The 21,417-nt window shown below is 34.8% G+C and overlaps 1 protein-coding gene across 1 annotated transcript in view; it reads right to left on the bottom strand.

Annotated features, from left to right (window-relative positions):
• The window catches only part of ogre (optic ganglion reduced), a 51,168-nt gene that overhangs the window by 9,294 nt on the left and 20,457 nt on the right, over nt 1-21,417 (bottom strand). Inside the window, exon 3 of the mRNA XM_072542185.1 lies at nt 9,179-9,334. Within this exon, the coding sequence (XP_072398286.1) occupies nt 9,179-9,334 (156 nt within the window). The remainder of the gene's footprint in view (nt 1-9,178; nt 9,335-21,417) is intronic.

Raw genomic sequence — 21,417 nt, 5'->3', positions numbered from 1 at the left:
GATCACAGCTGCGGTTTGGCTTATCGCTCAGTATCATCACGGTGGGTTTTTCTAGCAATTCAAAGGAATTTGAATCGTCAAAATGGTAACTGTCTTCGTAAGCGAACATAGTCTTCAAACAAGCGCTTAATACATTAAAATTGAGTCTCACATTTTTCTAATATCTAAATTTCTGCTCAACTAATGCTTTAACAACTTCCAATTATAAATACACATATACAGGGTGAGTCATAACTATTGGGACATAGACTAAGGACAGGTTATTTGGATCAAAATATGGCTATTGGGCCAAATATGCCTTAATAAAATGTTGCTGAGAAAAAAGATACAGGGTGTTAAAGTTAATTTTTGCTTTTCGTTTTTTGCTAATAGTTTCCCTGTATATTTATAAATTGCTATCAAAATTAGCACAGAGGCATAATCTTAGACAAGAAATAGTATTTTATTTACAATTCCACTATCAAATACCAAACTAATAAAGAAAGTTGCAACTAACGTAAGGTTTCCGTTTCGACGATAAATCAAAACTAAACACACTTTAACTTAAAAGAACTCACAAAACTCAAACTAAATGTTCTCCATGGTCTCCTCCGATTTCTATGCCTTTTCTAATTCTTTTTATAAAGGATTTTAGGACGTTAAAAAAAAATATTATTCTGTCCCCTTATAAGATTAGCTGCACTCTGAATGTATCTGCAAAGTTCGTCTCGTATATTAATTTCATTGGCATAAACTAAGGACTTCATATGTCCCCAAAAATAAAAATCCAGCGGGTTGTAATTAGGACTTCTTGGTGGCCATTGAAAATCACTGCCTCTGCCAATCCATCGTTGAGGAAATACGTCGTTAAAATGATTTCTAACAGCTAATGAAAAATGAGGTGGCGCTCCATCCTGCATAAACCACATTTTCTTCTTACATCCAGTGACAGATCATCTAAAATATCACTAAGAGTATTTTCCAAAAAGAATAAATAAGAATCTCCATTTAAATTCGGAGGAAGAACATAAGGCCCTAGTAGTTGGTCGCCTATAATGCCACACCAAATATTCAATTTAAACTCATGCTGAAAATGTCTAGCTTTAATAGCATGTGCATATAAGCACCCTTCTACCATTGTGGTCGTCATTTTTTTAATGAATTGATTATTCAATCTAAAGTCAATGCGTTGGACAAGCATTTCCAATAAAAAGCAATCTATCCTTGGATGTACTTTTTTTCTTATTACAGAATTGCTGGCAATATTAAATGAAAACAGACATCATTTCAAGTTATAGGAATTTCTGAAAAGTTTCACTCACTTTCCCTCTCTTTCTCTCTCACACCCTCAATATTAGTTAAAGTGTAATTCCATAACTGTCTTCACCAAAAATCATACAATATTCAGCGTGAAACGTGTTCCAAAAAAAGTAAAAAGTTTCACAGCCATATTCAACTGAAATTTTTATTTGTAAAATAATTATAACCTCTGGGTCCAGTACGGTTCTGGTCTGGTGGATTTCCAGCACGATTCTCGAGAGCATCGCTCTTTAAAACCATTCTTGGGCACAAAAACCGGATGATCAGCGACAGTAATCTTGAAGTGTAACAAGGCCCAAACGGCAGATGCCGTTGACTCAAACTATTTAACAAGGTGACAACACAAAAAGTTCTCTCGACCAAAACAACATTTTGAATTTGAAATTTTGATTTTAAATTCTGACAATTTCGTGATACTTCTTGAATATGTTTTTTATGTACCTACTAGGTAGGAATAAATAATTCTGTATTCTTGATAAGAAGTTTAAGAGCGTAGACGCAAAATTTCGGGCCAATGCTTTTAAATGCATTCATTTTTTTCGAATCCTGAGAAAACCAACAAATATTTTTGAAAAATTTAATCGTAGAATGCAAGATTACATTATTACCGAGGACCGAAAGTCCCTTAGAATCAACAAAAAGTTTTTTTGAATGAGATATTTAAAATTAAAAATCACAGTAAATTTTCTCTTCTTTTTCACCCCTGTAACTTATTAAAATAAACATTATATAAGTTCTCTGGGACTTTCGGCCCTCAGTAATAATGTATTCTTTCATTCTGCGCTTAAATTTTTCAAAAATACTTTTTAGTTTTCTCAGGATTGGAAAAAAATTAATGCATTTAAAAAGCATTGACCCGAAATTTTGCGCCTACGCTCTTAAAATGTTTATATTTTAATATATTTATATTTAATTTACTTTATAGTAACACCTGAAACTAAATTGAGGAGACTGAAGAAAAATGCTGTTCCATCAGCTAAATTGCCCCAAAGGTCTCATGAAGTTATTAGTAGAAAACGTAAGGCGTAATTTACAAAATATAATGTGGCCAACTCCAAAAAACTGCCTCACCCTCAACTAAAGATCTATGCCGACCTTGCAACCATAAAAATAATTGAGATAATGTAAATTTTACTTTACGTGTTTCAGACATACTGTAAAAAAACAAACATTTAATTTTATTTTTATTTAGGTTTGGGAGTCAATGGACCGTGGAAGTGATGACGTAGATTTTATTGACATCTGTCAGTTTCACTTTCCAAACAAACCTTGTTTTTAGTGTGTATAATTTTTATTTTTCGTTATTTTTTCATTTTTTTACAGAATCTTTCCGCTTTTTGCAATATCTAAGTATTCTAATAGTTACTACAACAATTTTACAAGGTTGTGTAAATAATAAAGCATGTTGTTTTATAAAAATAGCAATAAAATGCATGTATCAATAAAGTAAGGTTAGAATGTCTTTAATTTAAACTTTTAAACTATATTTCATAGAAATAGAACACTGAATTATGATGGTATTATCGTCAAAAACACTATACTTAAAAGAAAAAGCAGCAGAGGAAGCAAAATGTTAACTTTATAGAAATTAAAAAGTTTTGAGATTGGGCATTTCAACTTTTGTTTGGAAAGTAATTGACAGTTGTGACGTCACACTCCCACTGTCCATTGCCGTATGTATAAACTCGAATCACAAACAAATAAACTTTGAAGAACGTACTCCAAGTTTTACTTTGGCAAAACACACGTGTGAATGAATTATATTAAACGTTTTAGCTTCGAGATTAAATGACAAAATGATTTGTTTTCCCGAAGTGATCGTCCATCTTTGAAATCTTGAGCGCCCCCTGTCGGAATTGGCTATCGCGAATAAAGTAAAGTCATTTCCGAAAAATATGAATGGTACAAAAAAACCGGAAGAAGATGGAGGCTATTCCAGGTCTTGCATCTAAAAACTCTTAATTACGGGATTTTCACTTTTTCAAAATTAATATAATGTTTAGTTTAATTGATATAATTTTTTATTGTTTTATTGTTTAGCAACATATTGTTTTAATGTTTAGCATAGCTTATTCTTTATTTTCAATGCCAAAAAGTTATGATTGTTCAATGAAAAGATTCATTTTGTGTTTTTACTACATTTTTGTATTTTTGACGTGACAACGTCTTAAATTAGGTTGTGGCTCGGAGTCATTTAAGAAAAAGTGTAACGCCCGCTCACGTCTGTTACAGTGAGCCGCCGAACGAGAGAGAGGCCCGCCGGACCGGCGAATGCCTTGCGTCTCTCTCCCACTCAAACATGATCGGTCCGCTGCGCGCGGCACTAGAGAATTAGGCGCGTTGAATCGCTAAAGTTGAAAATCGTTGAAAGTATCGTCAGCTGTGTCTGTAGTGAAAATGTGGAGTGCTTAGATTCGTCATTTACAACAACTACAACAATAAAGGTAAATAATTGTACACTAATATTTCATTATCGTAAACTATGATTGATTGATTAATTGTTAGATTGACACAAAAGTTGAGAAACTGAGTTTATAGGTTATGTCATACTATTGACAAATGTTGATAGTGTTAAGTAAATTATTAGTTTAAATCACTCTGCAATCAATCGTAATTCAGTCGATTGAGAAGAAACAGCGCGTATTGCTAGTCAAACATTTAAAATAACAAATTATAACTTCTAACCTGTCAAAACAGGGCGACCAAACAAACGAACTAAACCGACCAATCACCACGCGCGGAGTTAGAATTTCAAATTCCAATTTTAGTAAATGTTTTAATTTTCAACTTTACCATTTACATTTACAAATTTTAATTAATTTCAAATTTATTTAGCAAAAATTTGAACCTTCTATCTGAATAAGTGTTTTGATTTTCAAATTGATTCTTTAAAATTAAAAATATTAAAATATATATAATCAGAAGTGAACGTCACATAACATTATCTGTACTTATTATTATTTAATATGTAGGCAAATACATGTGACCATACTTGGTAGACACAATTGGAAATAGTAATTTTTTATAACTGAAAAAAATAAATATATAAAATACTGGTAGCAAACAATAACTTCAATGATCGATATCTCCGCAACTAATTGATATATCGAAAAAATTTTCAAATAAATTTTGTAGAAAATAATAAGATCAATAATATAATATAAAATAAATAATATATAAAATAATATATAAAAATATAATATATAAAATATAAATAATATATAAAATAATAATATAATAATATATAAAATAATATATAAAATAATATATAAAAAAGACGTTGTCACGTAAAATCTTCTCCCGTAAAACCGACTTTACAGGCAACCGATTTTTTTGTACTTTTTTTTTCAAAAAATATATATGGTCACCGTAGTTATAGCACACTTTCTGTTTGGTTTAAAAACTGAGAAACCATTCCATTAAAGTCTATAAAATCTAAGAAGTAGTACAAGGGGATCGACCACATTTTATAACCGATCCGGTACCCATTTGGAATTATAATCACCCAAACTCGTTAAACGCTCTGTTCTAATTTGTCTTATATGGTTTTCAATACAACATAAATTCTAGAAACAAAAAACCAACAATTGAGTCGTAAATTTGTACCGCAAAGGTAATAATGCCAATTGATATTGCTAATTAGCTGTCAGTCATTGAAAATCAAAGAGAATGCACTGCGGAATATTATCGAAAATGTTCACGTGGGAATAGTCGATTAATATTTATAATTTCCATCATTATTGGACACGCGATTGATTTTTCTTTTGATTCGAACGTAAATGAGGTTTTGTTTTTCAAGAGTTTTGTTCCCACAGGAATAATGATGTCGAGGTGATTCAAGTGGATCAACTGCATAATTTGATAGGTATTTATCAAGAGAACAAGTTGGTTTCAGACATCCATTAAAAATTGTGCTCAACTTAGAGAAAGTCAGATTACGGCAATTTTTTTTCGTTACTTTTGTAGGAAATCTTGTACATAGCCGGTAATTATACTTCCATTAAAAACTTTCTTTCTAGGAATACGAGTAGAATTTCCATGCATCTTTCTTTTTCATACGTTCTAAGAAATCATATATTAGAAAGTTTTATTATCAAACCGTTTCACGAGACCTTTAGTCGTCTATACCGAAGCTGGCTTTAAAAAACGAGGCTGTGTGGTGTTCTGTCTAATTCCGAACCAGATATTTGTCGTTTATAGATACAGTTCAGTGGCTTTTCTGTTCGTTTAGGGTTTCTGGGGATTTTTTCGTGTGCGCAGCACGAAATATTCCTCTATGGTACACAAGATAAAATAGAAAACAGTAGATGAGATGAAATGACAATATTACGACGATACAATATGGATTCCAGTGAATACAGTGGTACTTGGATATTACAGCCTCGGTAGTTACGTGATCTCGGTTGTAATGTCAATTTTTAATAGGTTCTGCCAAAAACTATTCGATAACATTATTAAAAACTCGGTTTTATTGACTAAAAATAAAGTACCTAAGCCTCGTCTATAGCGTCATAAACTTTTACAGTAGGTTGCCGTTTTTTATTTTATGAAGAATTAAGTGCAATGCGTTTCTGGCTTAACGGCATTGTTCCTTCCAAGAATGTGAGAAATCCCGATTATCCCTTCTGTGTACAGTTATGTGACCTTGACAGTTTTACGATTTCTCATTTCTAACAGTCAAATTTTCTGTTTTAGAACAGTCAGTTTAAGAAATTTTTGCTATCGTGAAATTGTGTTCGGCTCGTTTTGTTTTTTGATTTTAATTTAGTAATTAACGTTTTATTTTTTAATATGACAAGTTGTAGTACTAAAAGGAAAGCTTTGCTTATTAAAGATAAAGTGCTTGTTATAAGAGCATTTGAAAGTGGTCGAAAAATTGTTGATGTATGTCGGCAATTTGGACTTGTTAATTCGACTGTCGGCTCGATCCTAAAAAACAAGGACGAAATTTTAAAAGCCTTTAATGAGGAGGGAGAAAATGTTAAAAAGATTAGGAAGTGCATTGGTGGTGATGTAGATTTATCCTCCTCCTCAGTCCTAATCCCTTTTGGGATGTGGTGACACCATCAGGCCTTTACAGTTTTTTCACGATTTCCCTCCATCCTTCCCTGTCCTGGGCTAGTTGTTCGGCTTCATGTAACCCTTGGTTAATCAATAGTTTCGTTTGATCTACCCAACGGCTTGGAGATCTTCCCCTGGGTCTCTTTCCTTCAACTCTACCCTCGACTATCAGTTTTTCCATCGTTCTTCCACACCAGTTCTTCTAGCAATGTGTCCAAAATACTGCAAATATCTCTGACTTTACTTTCTTCTTCTTCTTCTGGTTCCTATCCGTTTCGGATGTTGGAAATCATATTGGCAATAATGACCTTGCTCGCTGCGGCTCGAAACAGCTCCGTTGAGGTTTTCTTAAACCATGTTCTTAAATTCCGCAGCCATGATATTCTCCTTCTACCGGGTCCTCGCTTACCTTTGACTTTACCTTGCAATATAGACTGCAGCAGGGAGTAACGGTGACTTTACTTTAAGTTGTTCTTATATCGATACGTTAGTGCGATGATCAATCCAGGATATTCTTAACATGCGGCGGTATACCCACATTTCAAAAGCGTCCAGTTTAATTTTATCCGCTTTCTTTAAGGTCCACATAACAATACATAAAAACTAAGGCTGGTAAGGGCTGGTGCCCTTCTCCTTCGCTCTTCGAGAATTTGCAGCGTTCTGTCTGTCGTCCAATGTTTTCTCTTGAAGATCTTTTTTTCGGTCCTGGTTCTTTCCCTAGAGGTTTCTATGGCATGTCTGAAACATTTCCACATTTCTTCTGGGTTGTCTTTTGTGTTCAACATACTAGTTTCCTTTAATGTTTTCGGATTTGAAATTTCCAGCCTGTTTTGATTTTGGTGCGGCATTGTTCTTTTTAGCTTCATCTTGAAGCAAGCCCATAACAATTTATGATCGGATCCACATTCAGCTCTTGGTCTAGTTTTTACTTTTGTAAAACATGTCTTCCATCTGTTTCTAATCAATATGTAGTCGATTTGGTTCTTGTATTCTCCATTTGGGCTGGTCCACGTCGATAAATGTAGATTCAGCTCTACTCAAATGGTTCGAGCAATGTCACAGTTCTAATATTCCTGTGTCCGGGCCACTTTTAAAGGCGAAAGCTACAGAGGAAAACGGTTTGGTGAAGATTTCATATGCTCTAACGGCTGGCTAGATCGGTTTAAAGCCCGGTACTCAATGTCCTTCGCGAAAATTGTTAGAGAGGCAAAATGTATGGATGAGAACGTGACAGGTGATTGGTTACAAAACATATGGCCACAACTAAGGCAACCATACAAGGATGAAGATATCTTCAATGGCGACGAATCTGGTCTTTTACAAATTAACGCCAGACAAAACTTTAAATTTCAAAAATCAAAAATGTGTCGGTGGAAAGAGCTTTCAAAACAAAGAGTCACGGCTTTTGTTTGTGCAAACATGACAGGTACAGAGAAAAGAAAGCTTTTGGTTATTGTGAAAAGATTACATCCTAGATGTTTCAAAAACATAAAAACACTGCCTGTAAACTACACAGCCAACAAAAAAACGTGAATGACTTTTGCTATTTTTTTAGAAAAATTGAGAAAGTGGGACAAGAAACTCTCTTAAAAAAAAAAAGAAGAATTCTTCTCTTAGTTGACAACTGTGCAGCCCAGCCCGTCCCAAGCTTAATTTGACCAATATCAACCTAATTTTCTTACCAATCAACTGCAAGAGTATCTTGCAGCCTATGGACCAAGGAGTCATAAGAAGTTTGTGCCATTACCGGAAACAGTTTTTGAACAGGATAATTTTTTGTATGGACAATGGGGAACCCGTGAACATTACCATCCTTAATGCAGTTAAGTTTTTAGACAATGCTTGGAGTGCGGTTACGTCAGTGACAATTTGTAAGTGCTTTCGTCAAGCTAAATTGGCTGCCGTTTCTTCCAATGTTCAGGATGTTGACGAGGATGGCGAAATGACTTTGTCAGAGTGGATACAAAAATTTAATGTAAACCAGAGAGAGTTTGGAACTGATCTTGACTCCTAAATTTCAGTAGACGATCAGGTAGAAACATTTCAATTTCTAAGTGATAAAGAAATGAAATGGATGTTGATGAAGATAATCAATAAGAAGAAGAAGACGGCCTTGATTGTCCTACAATCCAAGAAGCAATGAGAGCTGCGGAGACCAGGTTTTTCCAGCTCGGGGAAGCATCCACAACTACCAAAGAAGCAGCTCAAATTATTAAGGACACTAAAAAAAAACTTTATTTTTCGGAAAGGGTTGTGTAGAAAAAAATAACTGACTTTTTTCAGCATTAGAGAACTTTTTCATAAAAAATGTAAGCTTCATATAAATGATATGGTTTATTTCTTAATTTTTTATCCTAAATGAAGCTGTAATAATAAATAATGTAATGGCAATAGCTAAACACTATACGAGAAGAGTTAATGAGATATTCACGTCGTCAAAAGAGAATAAGATACGAAAAGAATGATGCCATGATATATTATCATAGAAATAAAAATAACGGATACCTAAAATCATTGCAAAAACACACAACTGACAAAAATCTATTGTATTTTTTAATAAAAATCCACTTTTTGGTAAATTTAGATAAAGTATATTTACAAATACACGACACCCGATTCATTCGTATTGCTTATTTCTCAAGTTAAATAACAATTGTAAATTTAATAGCAAATTTTTGAAACAATTACATAACCATCACATTTTAACGTATTATTTAATTCAGCAAACATTAAAAAGAATCTTATCTTATCGATATTGATTTACTAATTCCATTTCCTACGTTACATTTTGGCATTTTCTAAAAGTTAATTTACTCACCTTGACGTGATCCATCAAATATCCTAAAATGATTTCCTTTTTGGCGTTCTTCTCTTTCTCTTGGCACACTCCGATGTTCAATCCCATGACCAGAGTCCTCATCAAGTTGTTTTCTGACATGTCCCATAATATTTTCGGGGTATAACACGCTATGGCCTGTAAAATGAACACTATAAGTAAACGGTTGCAAAGATTTTGAGTATTATTTTCAGTCTACCAGTTACTGGTATGTAAGTTAGTTTCCATAAGGTTAGGTCACATAACCAGAGGAGAAAAATATGAGCTGCTGAGAATTATTATGCAAGGAAGGATCCAAGGAAGAAGAAGCATAGGAAGAAGACGCATCTCCTGGCTGAAGAACCTTAGAGAGTGGTTTAACTGTAGTTCACTACAACTTTTCAGAGCAGCAGCCAACAAAGTGGCCATAGCCGTTATGATATCCAACCTCCGATAGGAGATGGAACTTTAAGAAGAAGAAGTTAGTTTCCCAGTATGTATTCCCGGCAGTATGTTAGTGAAATATACAAGTATGTAGCGATGGGGAAAATTCATATACCACAAAATAGATTATTTGTTTGGAAGGTAGTCATCCTCAGAATATTCCATTACCTTACATACCGTAACAAAGACGTAAGTAATACAGAAATACAGTAATAGGTCTACAGGTCTAATTAATTTATACAAAACACAGAATTCCGAGCAGAATTCCTTAAAAAGTAAGATTACATATTTTTTCTTAGGTCTTCTTTCGGCAATGGTTAAATCAGAAGCGATCAAAAAGACGGTTTTTTTTGACACAAGTACCACGATCCACTGTGTACGAACTTATAAAAGACGGTCCAGTGTTGCGAAACAAAAAAAAGAAAGGATTCTGGTGCCCATCGAGTATTACCGAATTTTCATTTATCAGCTATACGGGAAACAATATATCATATGTATTCAGTGAATAACTCACCAACTTTAAATAAACTTTTAGTGAATTAAGAAAAAAAGAAAAAATAATCCCCTAGTGTCATAAAACTACTTTTTGGAGGTTTTTAAAATCTAATGGTTTTATAGTGAATAAACGGCAGGCAATTATGGAATCTACAGGGTGAGTCATAACTATTGGGACATAGACTAAGGACAGGTTATTTGGACCAAAATATGGCTATTGGGCCAAATATGCCTTAATAAAAAATTGCTGAGAAAAAAGATACAGGGTGTTAAAGTTAATTTTTGTTTTTCGTTTTTTGCTAATAGTTTCCCTGAAATTGCTATCAAAATTGGCACAGAGGCATAATCTTGGACAAGAAATAGTATTTTATTTACAATTTTACGTTTTGTCATAGAGGGCGCCACGTGGATCATTCCTAATGATCAAATTGAGTCTAAACTTTTTCTGATGAAACTTTTTATAATCTATTTCTAATGAGTGTAGAGTAATAAAATCTCATGAAGTATTCAAAAGCGCTACGGGGTAATCCGTCAATAAATTCCGTCCGCATTGCAAAATTCTGTCGTTTCATAAAGAGCAGGTAGGTATCACCCTGTTTTAAGGGATTAGTCCATTGTTATCGACAGATAAACACTGAGCCAGAGGCGCGCTAGTGGGTTAATTGACAAAAGAATATGCATTCTTAAAAATCATATTAAAGGAAATAAAAATGTAATACAGCAGAACAGTGTTATTAAAAAAATATAAAATGTAACAATAAAATAAATATATACGAACCGAAATCGGGAAATACTCACAAACACACACGAATGAACTTTACATATTGAAACACTTGTGGGGAGTTTAAATCAATTTATTCACAAAAACTACAAAAACTTTACTGGATACGTTATTACAATTCTACATCACTATAGTCTTCATCCGAAGAACTGTCATCATCCCCTGGTGTTATAATTATAGGGTCAACCACCTGATCGACCAAGTTGTCCAGTTCCCACATTTTATCTTCCTCTTTTAAAACATGCTGGATTGCTTTTTGCCAGTTTTCTGATGTGATTTCCATAATGGCTTGATCAAACAATACCTTGACATCTTTCATTTTAAATGTGGTATTGTGCCTTGCAACATATCCTTTAACTTGTGCCCATATAAGTTCTATGGGATTTAATTCGCAATGATATGGCGGTAGGCGTAGCACAGTTACTTTATACTTTTCTGCTACATCTTCTACGGCATATTTTATGAAGCGAGAATTATGTTGTTTTACTACGGCTAGTAGTTCCTTCTTTATTGAATTCGTCTCAAACTGAATACCTTTATTTGACAGCCAGTTAATAATTTCTTGCTTTCTCCAAGCTGAAGTTGGTACCTTCTCTATGCGCCTTGAATGGTAGCTTGCATTATCCATAACCACGACCGAATCAGCTGGAAGAAATTTTAACATTTCCCCGAAGTAGTCTTCGAAGACATCCGAATTCATGTCCTCATGATAATCTCCCGTCCGACACGACTCAAAGCTTAACAAACCTTCTTTTAAAAATCCTTCTTCGCTTCCAATGTGAGCAATTATAATCCTCTTCCCTTTTCCCGAAGGCACTTTAATACCCGTCGAAAGGCCTTCTATGAAAGCTTGGCGAGCACTTGTTACATTTTTATCTTGCCACATTTTTTGGACTATATAACCTTCGTTTATCCACGTCTCAAGATAAAAAATTTTCTTGTGCTCTCTGCGGTACTGTTTTATAGTTCTCAAATATTTTCGTCTCCAGCAAATGATTTCATCACTTTCCAGTAATAGTGCCTTTCGATTGTGCTTTTCCCAGGAAAAATTCATACTTTTTAAAGTTTTCCATAAAAGTTTTCTGGATATCAAAGGAATATCGTTATCTTGGCTTATCTCCATTAGTATTTTGTCAAGGGTGGGTATTTCCTTTTTAAAATAAAACGAATGAACTTTTCTTCGAATGTCACGTTTGGTGTCTTCACCTAAGATTTTTATTGGTCTTCCTGATTTTCTCTTGCATGGACTTAACTGGCCTGATATCTTTCTTTCTCGCAATAATTTAAAAATCGTGGACTGTCCAATTCCAGTCATTCGGGCACATCGCTCAACACTTTCTTGCACAGACAAACTAGGGTGATCGTGTTTTATGCAATCATATACATTTAAAATTATAACTTTTTCACTAACAGATAGCGGAGAATTTTTTACACCTCTTTTCTTTGGAGTAAATGTCGCCATTTTATAACTTTTTCACTATTTCTATATCACAATATTACTGTACGTTTAATTGGTGTAGTAACAATTACTAACTCGAATGTCGAATGATAATAATAAAATAAAAGAGGGATTATAGTGAAAGTGTAAGTAAAACCTCATTACGCGTTATTAGTCTTCATGTTGATTTATTTTAGTTCTTAGTAATATTAGGAGGTGCGTCATACCCTTATCAGTTTCTTCTATGCTTTTATTCGTTCAGTAAGGAAGTGACTTTGTTTTTATAAATAAAAATGTAATTAGCTTTAATGACCATATAATGGAATACGAGTTTGAAGAATAAGTTAATCGAAAAATTAAATAAAATCACAAAATATCCAAAATATGATATTTTGAGGTACATCAATTTTTGACGACGAAGTTGACATCCGTCCATTTGCCTACGCCCATGACGACACCGAAATTCAGGCAAATTTTATGACACTTCATGATTTATTGCTCTACACTCATTTGAAACCAATTATAGTAATTTTTATTAGAAAATATGACGTAAACATCATTTTTACGTAAAATTGGTACTCTTGTTTAAACATGATAATTTCAACCGTTTTCGATAAAAACGCAGTCGAACTGCTTAGAGTCTTAAAAAAGGATTTCAAATATTATTTCATTTATGAAAAGTATGCTTTGGACTGTCAGATAATTGTTGTTGGTAAATGTCATTTGTTCAGAGAAAATTATTTTTGATGTGACAGTGTAGTGTAATGTTGCATTTTTTAAAAGTAATCATTACTTTTTTTGATTGAAATGCCTCGTCACAATCATTTTACTAATGAAGAAATGCGAGATATGATTTGCGTATACGCACAAGAAAATTTTTGCGGTCGCTCGGCAGCCAGAAGGTATGGAATGTTATACGCAAACAGAAGGCAACCAAATCACAAAACTTTTGCAAGATTATATCGTAGTTTAGGTGAAACTGGGTCATTTCACACTAAAAATCGGGGTGGTCGACCGAAATAAATCACACCTAATCAAGAAGATGAACTTTTGGTTGGAGTAGATGAAAATCCTGAAATAAGTTCACGACATCTATCAGCAGCAACAGGAGTAAGTCAGTCTATTGTTAGAATTCTAAAAAAAAAGAGAACCTTCATCCTTATCACTTCACTCCTGTTCAAAATTTACTTCCAACAGATCTTCCACGACGGTTACAGTTTTGCCAACGTATTCTGAATAAACATCGCAATGACAGACACTTTATTAAGAATATTATGTTCACCGACGAAGCAACTTTTACCAGACGAGGGGTTTTTAAATTGGCGAAATAGTCATTATTGGGAAGAAGAAAACCCGCATGCTAATAAAGCTAGACATTTTCAGCATGAGTTTAAATTGAATATTTGGTGTGGCATTATAGGCGACCAACTACTAGGGCCTTATGTTCTTCCTCCGAATTTAAATGGAGATTATTATTTATTCTTTTTGGAAAATACTCTTAGTGATATTTTAGATGATCTGTCACTGGATGTAAGAAGAAAAATGTGGTTTATGCAGGATGGAGCGCCACCTCATTTTTCATTAGCTGTTAGAAATCATCTTAATGACGTATTTCCTCAACGATGGATTGGCAGAGGCAGTGATTTTCAATGGCCACCAAAAAGTCCTGAGTACAACCCGCTAGATTTTTATTTTTGGGGACATATGAAGTCCTTAGTTTATGCCAATGAAATTAATACACGAGACGAACTTTGGAGATACATTCAAAATGCAGCTAATCTTATAAGGGGACAGAATAATATTTTTTTAACGTCCGAAAATACTTTATAAAAAGAATTAGAAAAAGCATAGAAATCGGAGGAGACCATGTAGAACATTTAGTTTGAGTTTTTGTGAGTTCTTTTAAGTTAAAGTGTGTTTAGTTTTGATTTATCGTCAAAACGGAAACCTTACGTTAGTTGCAACTTTATTTGGTATTTGATAGTGGAAACTATTAGCAAAAAACGAAAAGCAAAAATTAACTTTAACACCCTGTATCTTTTTTCTCAGCAGCATTTTATTAAGGCATATTTGGCCCAATAGCCATATTTTGATCCAAATAACCTGTCCTTAGTCTATGTCCCAATAGTTATGACTCACCCTGTATATTGAGATTTAAGACATGCTCACTATGCTCAACATTTAATAAAAAAGAGTCTACTTGTCTGTCATCTTCCTGATTAGAAGAGCCTGGTAAATTGATTTGAATGTTATTTATAGTAATATTTTACTACCCTGCTTTCTTGTATCACAACTTACAATGAAGCTGTAAAATCTTACTCAATAAATTGATCGGGAAAAACATTGTATACAATGTTTTTATAAAAAATATTCATCAATAATAAAATTTTCTATATTGTAACATTGGTTACAATGTTTTTACCACCAAGTGATTCAAAATTTGCACTTACAACGAGGTTATTTTGTTAAATAACTTTATATTTCCATAGGAGAGGATAAAAGTAATTAGACCAAAATAAAGGTCATCCTTTATAGATGTTATTTAATCCATAGTTGAAAAACATTGTAAGTAGAGTTACAATGTTATTCATATCAGTTTTCAATACACTCGGTATATGATTGATGCCTTCTATTAATTCTGTAGTAATTTTTTTTGTAGTGTTTATTTGTTTTCAGGAACACTACGTGGTTGAACTGGTAAGTATCACTTAAATTTAACAAAAATTTGATTTTATTACACCATAATTCAATAAAAGCATAACCGATAAATACGCGTATTTCCTTTTACACTTTCGACGCAAAAAAAATCAGTATTGTACACAAAACGACAATAGATTTTTCCCGCATGGCTTCCCAACGAAGTGAACGTCCTAAAAGTCAAAAGCAGGTGAGTGAGAACGCAACTCAAGCAAGAAATCAAAAGGTTGCGGTGCAGCAACAAATCTTTTGTTAAAATTTCGAAATCGTTTGTTTTTATCATAGAGATTATATGTCAATGATATTGTTTTGGAAAGTGTTTGCACAAGAAATTGCCGCTCAATCGAGCAGAAAATACTATTCAAAAAGTTCTTGTTAATGAAGAGTACATAGAAAGAACCCAAAAATATGTGTTAATGGATATGAACAGGTCTAATTATTTTTGTACAACAAATTGTCAGATATTTTAACATCAGAAAATACGAAATTTTTCTGTGAAGAGTGTAAGTGGAGACGTAGTAAAGTAGAGGTCATTCGTGCAATAAATCAATGAAAATAATAAATGTGCTGGTCAAGACTGATAAAAAGGTAAATGTTTTGGTGGAATTCTTTGTTTATCTCTAATTGAAAGATAAGTCTTGTGAGCAGTTTTTACATCAAGGTTACTATAGGTGTTAAAACTTTCGAGGACCCTCGTATACACATTCAGGTATACACGGTCGTCGTTTCCGCACCCCTCAACAGACTGCAGCGTGGCTGCACACAGGGGAACATAGACATCATTCATTATTATCACAACAACGTTGAGACAAATCCGTTACTTAATTTTCTTTTTATAAGTATTATACATGTTTTCAAAGAATTGAAAAGAAATAAAGCACCGGGTAGTGATGGAATTCTGGCAGAAATGTTGAAAGAAGGCGGAGAAGAAGTCATCAGGTACCTAAAAATACTTTTTAATAAATGCCTATTTGAAGGAAACATACCAAAGGAATGGAATACTGCTAACACAATATTAATACACAAAAAAGGGGACAATACAGATCTGAAAAATTATCGTCCAATATCACTACTGTCAGAACTTTATAAAACATTCACAAAAATAATTATAAATAGATTGACAACAAAGTTCGATGTATATCAACCAGTAGAGCAAGCCGGATTTAGAAAAGGGTTCAGTACATGTGACCATCTTCACACACTAAAGGTCCTAATAGAAAAAGTTAAAGAATACAATTTACCAATTTGTTTAGCATTTATAGACTACGAGAAAGCTTTTGACAGCATAGAATTATGGGCTATTGAGGAAGCACTGGTCAACAGCAGAATAGATTCTAGATATAGGATATTAATACATAATATATATCAACACGCTGAAATGGTAGTCACGATGGATAACGGAATGAAAACGAGGCCAATAAAAATCAACCGAGGAGTAAGACAGGGAGACACCATATCTCCAAAACTATTTACTGCCGCACTTGAAGAAATCTTTAAATCACTAAATTGGGAAACGAAGGGACTATCGATAAACGGAAAGTATTTAAACCATCTAAGATATGCAGATGACGTAGTACTAATAGCCGACAGCTGGAAAGAACTGAAGACGATGATCGATGAGCTTCATACGGAATCCATAAAAAAAGGACTGAAAATGAATCTGAGTAAAACTAAGCTAATGTCGAATAAAGATGATCAACCGACGATAACCATCCAAGGAACAAAAGTGGAACATGTAGAAAAATACATATATCTGGGTCAGAATATCAAGGTAAACAAAGAAAACCAAACTACCGAAATAAGCAGACGAGTAAGAATGGGATGGGCCGCATTTGGAAAACTCTCATACATACTGAAAGACAAAAAGATACCCCAAAACCTTCGAACAAAAGTGTTCAATTCTTGTATCCTTCCCGTTCTCACTTACGGAGCTCAAACCTGGACATTCACAAAAAAGAACATGGCCAAGATTCGAAAAACTCGGCGAGCCATGGAACGACAGATGCTTGGTATCTCACTAATAGATCGGCAAACGAACGAAGCAATCCGGAACAAAACAAAAATAAAGGACGCCGCGAAACAAGCAGCTAAATTAAAATGGAAATGGGCTGCACACAACGAACGTCTAGAAGATGGTAGATGGAACAAAGAAGTCGGAAACTGGCGACCGTACGATGCGAAGAGACCAAGAGGAAGACCTCAAATGCGCTGGAGCGACGATATCAAAAGAGGCGCAGGACCAATGCGGAAACGCCTAGCACACAACAGGGATGAATGGCGAGAAATGGGAGAGGCCTTTATTCGATAATTCGGATAGAAAAAGGGCAAAAAAAAACATGTGTTTTGTCAACAATACGGTTTCAGTTTAAGGTATTTTGTTTTGTAATATTACACAACGAGAAATTTAAATAATATTTAACTACAAACCCTACAATAGGTTTCTTCTCTGTTTCTTCTCTTCGCTGTGGCCAATACAGCGGCTCAATTTTAAAACTTACAATGGGCTATATCTCAGGAACAAAAACCGATATCGAAAAATGCTTGAAACTGTTTCTTGGATAGTAAGGGAGAACTAAAATGACATGAAAGAGAACTTACTCCCATCAACTCCCTAGGCCCCACCCGCCACAACCAAAAAAGTTTAAATTGCAAACTCCTAATAGTGATACATCATTGAAAAGACTATAAAAAAACTATCCAATGGTAAAAATAATAATTATACAGAGTGAAGCAATAATTGTGAAACTTGTCAATTAAGTAAATGTTCAAAGTGTGTTCCGTTGTTTTGTAAACAATAATACGTGCCTATTTTCAAATTCTGCACGAACTTTGGCAAATGTTGTTCTAGTAATAGCACGACATGCTTGCGTAATTCTTTCTCGCAATTCCTCAAGTGACGCAGAAAAAAGTCAGGTGGCAGTAAGTCTGGTGACCTTAGGGACCACTCAATAGGACCTCTCCTTCCAATCCATTTGTTCGGATAATTAGTATCCAACCAGTCCCTAACTGGAGCTGCATAGTGAGGAGGTGCTCCATCTTGTTGGAAGTGCAGCAAATCTTCGTCTAGAGCTAGGTTGCCTTGATCGTCCCTTTGTATTAATTAGGTATATAGATGTTTGCACTTTTCTGTTAGCTTCTTCGTAGTCTCTTCCAACACCAAGATTGTAGAATCATCAGCCGACGTTATACTAAGATCTTGCCCAAGTTAGTAATATCATTGCTGTGCAGTATGTAAAGTATTGGACCAAGTACATATCAGCTTGAGGCACTCGTACCTTAGATTGATCTGATTTACATTTTTGATGACTTTCGCAGAAACTTTCTGTTGCAGTTCATTACAGTTTTGGATTTTTTTGCTAATGTAATTCATTTCTAAGTGATCAACGATTTCGTTTTTTTTTGTGGCAGTAGCTCGACGATATGGCATGCAATTTTTGGTATGGAGTCAGATAATAGTTTACCAACATCCTGAAGTTTAAATGTTGTGTTATTTCTCGCGGCATATCCCTTTATTTGAGCCCAGATTAGTTTTGTGGGCTCAACTGAAGGGATATATAATACTACTAATAGATAAGTCTTCTTCTTCTAATGGCGCTACAACCCTTTGTGAGTCTTGGCCTGCTTAACAATGTTCTTCCATTCTGCCCTGTCGGATACTTTCCTTCGCCACTGCCTGATGTTCATGGTTTTAAGATCCCTCTCTACGTCGTCTATCCATCTTTTACGGGGCCTTCCTCTTGTTCTGTTTCCTTGGGGCTTCCATCTCTGGACTACTTTTACAGCTCGATTATCTGGCATTCTTTCTAGGTGACCAAGCCAGTTTAGTCTTTGTGACTTTACAAATCTAACAATATCTGCGCTCTGCATTAGTTCATCCAGCTCGTGGTTCATTTTAATTCTCCACGAACTATCGCTGCATTGGGTTGGTCCAAATATCTTCCTTAGTATTTTGCGCTCAAATATTCTCAGTTGATTTTCATCAGTGGTTGAGAGGGTCCACGTTTCACATCCATATGTGACCACTGGTCTAATTACTGTTTTGTAGATTCTCAGCTTAGACTCACGATTCAGTAACTTACTTTTCATTAAGTCTTTGTATGCATAAAAGCACTTATTACCGCTAAGAATCCGTGCCTGTATTTCTTGACTGATGTTGTTGTTGTCATTTATTATTGAGCCTAGGTAGGGAAAAGTGGAGGCATATTTGTAGGTATGGTTGTCTACCTTCAGATTCTCATGTTAATTCGATTTTATGCACTCCATATATTTTGTTTTGCTTTCATTTATATATAGACCAAACGTAGCAGCTTCTGTTAGATTAGAAGTTAGATTAAAAAGTGTTGTTGATAAGGCATCCCCTTGTCTAACTCCATTTTCAATATCAAAGGCCTGCGTCATATCTCCATCTATTCTCACCATAGCTTTGGAACCCTCCAGTCATTCATATAAGTTTAACCAACTTATTGGGTATCCCTAACATAGATAGTTACTTTAACATCTTTGGTCGATCTACTCCATCAAACGCCTGTTTGAAATCGATATACAAGTTGTAAATAGGTATGTTATATTCAACACATTTTTCATGTATACCCCTTAACATATGTATTTGGTCTATAGTTGACCTCTTTGGTCTGAAGCCACATTGGTATTCACCAATAATCTCCTCCGAAAACGATTCCAGGCGGCTATATATAATTCCTGATAATATCTTGTAGATGACATTTAAAACTGTTATGCCACTATAATTTTTGCAGAGTCGTTTGTCTCCCCCTTTATACATAGGAAGTATGATTCCCACTTTCCAATCTTCTGGGATGACCAGAAGTGTCATATGTGGTCGATTAGTTTATGGATACGCCTCCATAGCGCATGTCCACCATTCTTTATCAGTTCTGCAGTTATTCCATCTGTGCCAGGTGCTTTGTTATTTTTTAGATGTTTTATGACGTTTATCGTTTCTTCCAATGTTGGTTGCTCAACTAGTTGTTCTGCTGTGTGGTAAATTATCTCTTCATCTTCGTTTTGTTCTTTTTCTGGGTTTAACAGCTCTTGAATAATAGATAAGTATATTACTTATTTTACCTAAGAAGAATAGTGCTTGCCAATAATGCTATTATGGCTTGAGGAAACATGTGGCCCCAAAACTACCCAGAAAAATTAAAGTTACCGTATATAAAACACTAATAAGGCCAGTGTTAACATGTATATACCCGGTATTTAGGCGGCACACGCCCTTCCGGTAGGGATCTATGGAGGAGTATCACCGAGCCGCAAGCCCTTATCTCTTGCCGTACTGCTCCACCATAGGCCGATCAGATACCAGCATATTCTAGACTAAGCCGCAGATTCATTTAGAATTTTAAACTGCTGCGTTAGCCTTTTTGTTTTTCTGTACACCGAGCTGGGGATTTGAACTGACATCTCTCGCAGTGAAGCGAAGGAGAAGCCAGCCGCCCAGCCCGCTTGGCTATCCGATCGACTGTTAACATACGGGTCTGAAACGTGGTCACTTACACAGAACGACCAAGAATTGCTTAAATGTTTCGAGAGAAAAATTCTAAGGAAAATATATGGAGGAATCCAAGAACAGGGTTTGTGGCGTAGGCGCTACAACTTTGAGTTATATAGAAGTTTTGGGGAACCTGACGTTGTAAAATGTATTAAATTAGCACGCCCTCGATGGATAGGACATGTAATTTGGCGAGATGAAGATGCAACGATCAGAAAAATTTTCGACCGAAGAGGACCAGTGGGAAGACGAGCCAGAGAAAGACCAAAACTTAGGTATCAGGATAACATAGAGGATGATCTAAAATCCATTGGAGTAAAAGCATGGAGAAGAGTTGCCAGAGACAGGGGCGAATGGAAGATTGTTCTGAAGAAGGCTTTGGCTCATAACGAGCTGTAATGCCACTGATGATGATTTATTTTATACTCGTTTTCATCGTTCTTGGCGTGTGCCTGAAATAAGCTACTACGGAATTTTTAATATTCGTCTCTCTCTGATACACAGATGCGTAATTCAATTGTGCGAGTCACGTTCGTCATGGTAAAGTGCGATGAGAAGGGAATGAAGAGACCACTCACGTCTCCCAGTATTGTAGCAATAACACCAATGCGTTTGGCCGATACGGTGTCGGTGATAAGTTCGGCCTCTTTACGAATACAGATAGCTGGCAGTGTCGTGTTTTTTTTTAACATGTTACCCTGATCTGTGCAGGTTTGAAGTAGCTGATGAAATAGTTTTTATAAGTAAACAGTTTTTAATTAATTAATAGTTTGAGCTCTTACTGTGTGGAATTCCATTACATAAAATAATACTCTCGACACCTTAAAAATTCCAGTTTATTATAAATGAACTCTCTCTCTTCCGATACCCATTGCAAT

Source organism: Diabrotica undecimpunctata, chromosome 8 (assembly GCF_040954645.1).
Source record: "Diabrotica undecimpunctata isolate CICGRU chromosome 8, icDiaUnde3, whole genome shotgun sequence".
In the NCBI taxonomy this organism is placed as follows: domain Eukaryota; kingdom Metazoa; phylum Arthropoda; class Insecta; order Coleoptera; family Chrysomelidae; genus Diabrotica; species Diabrotica undecimpunctata.
This window is presented reverse-complemented; position numbering and strand designations above follow the sequence as displayed.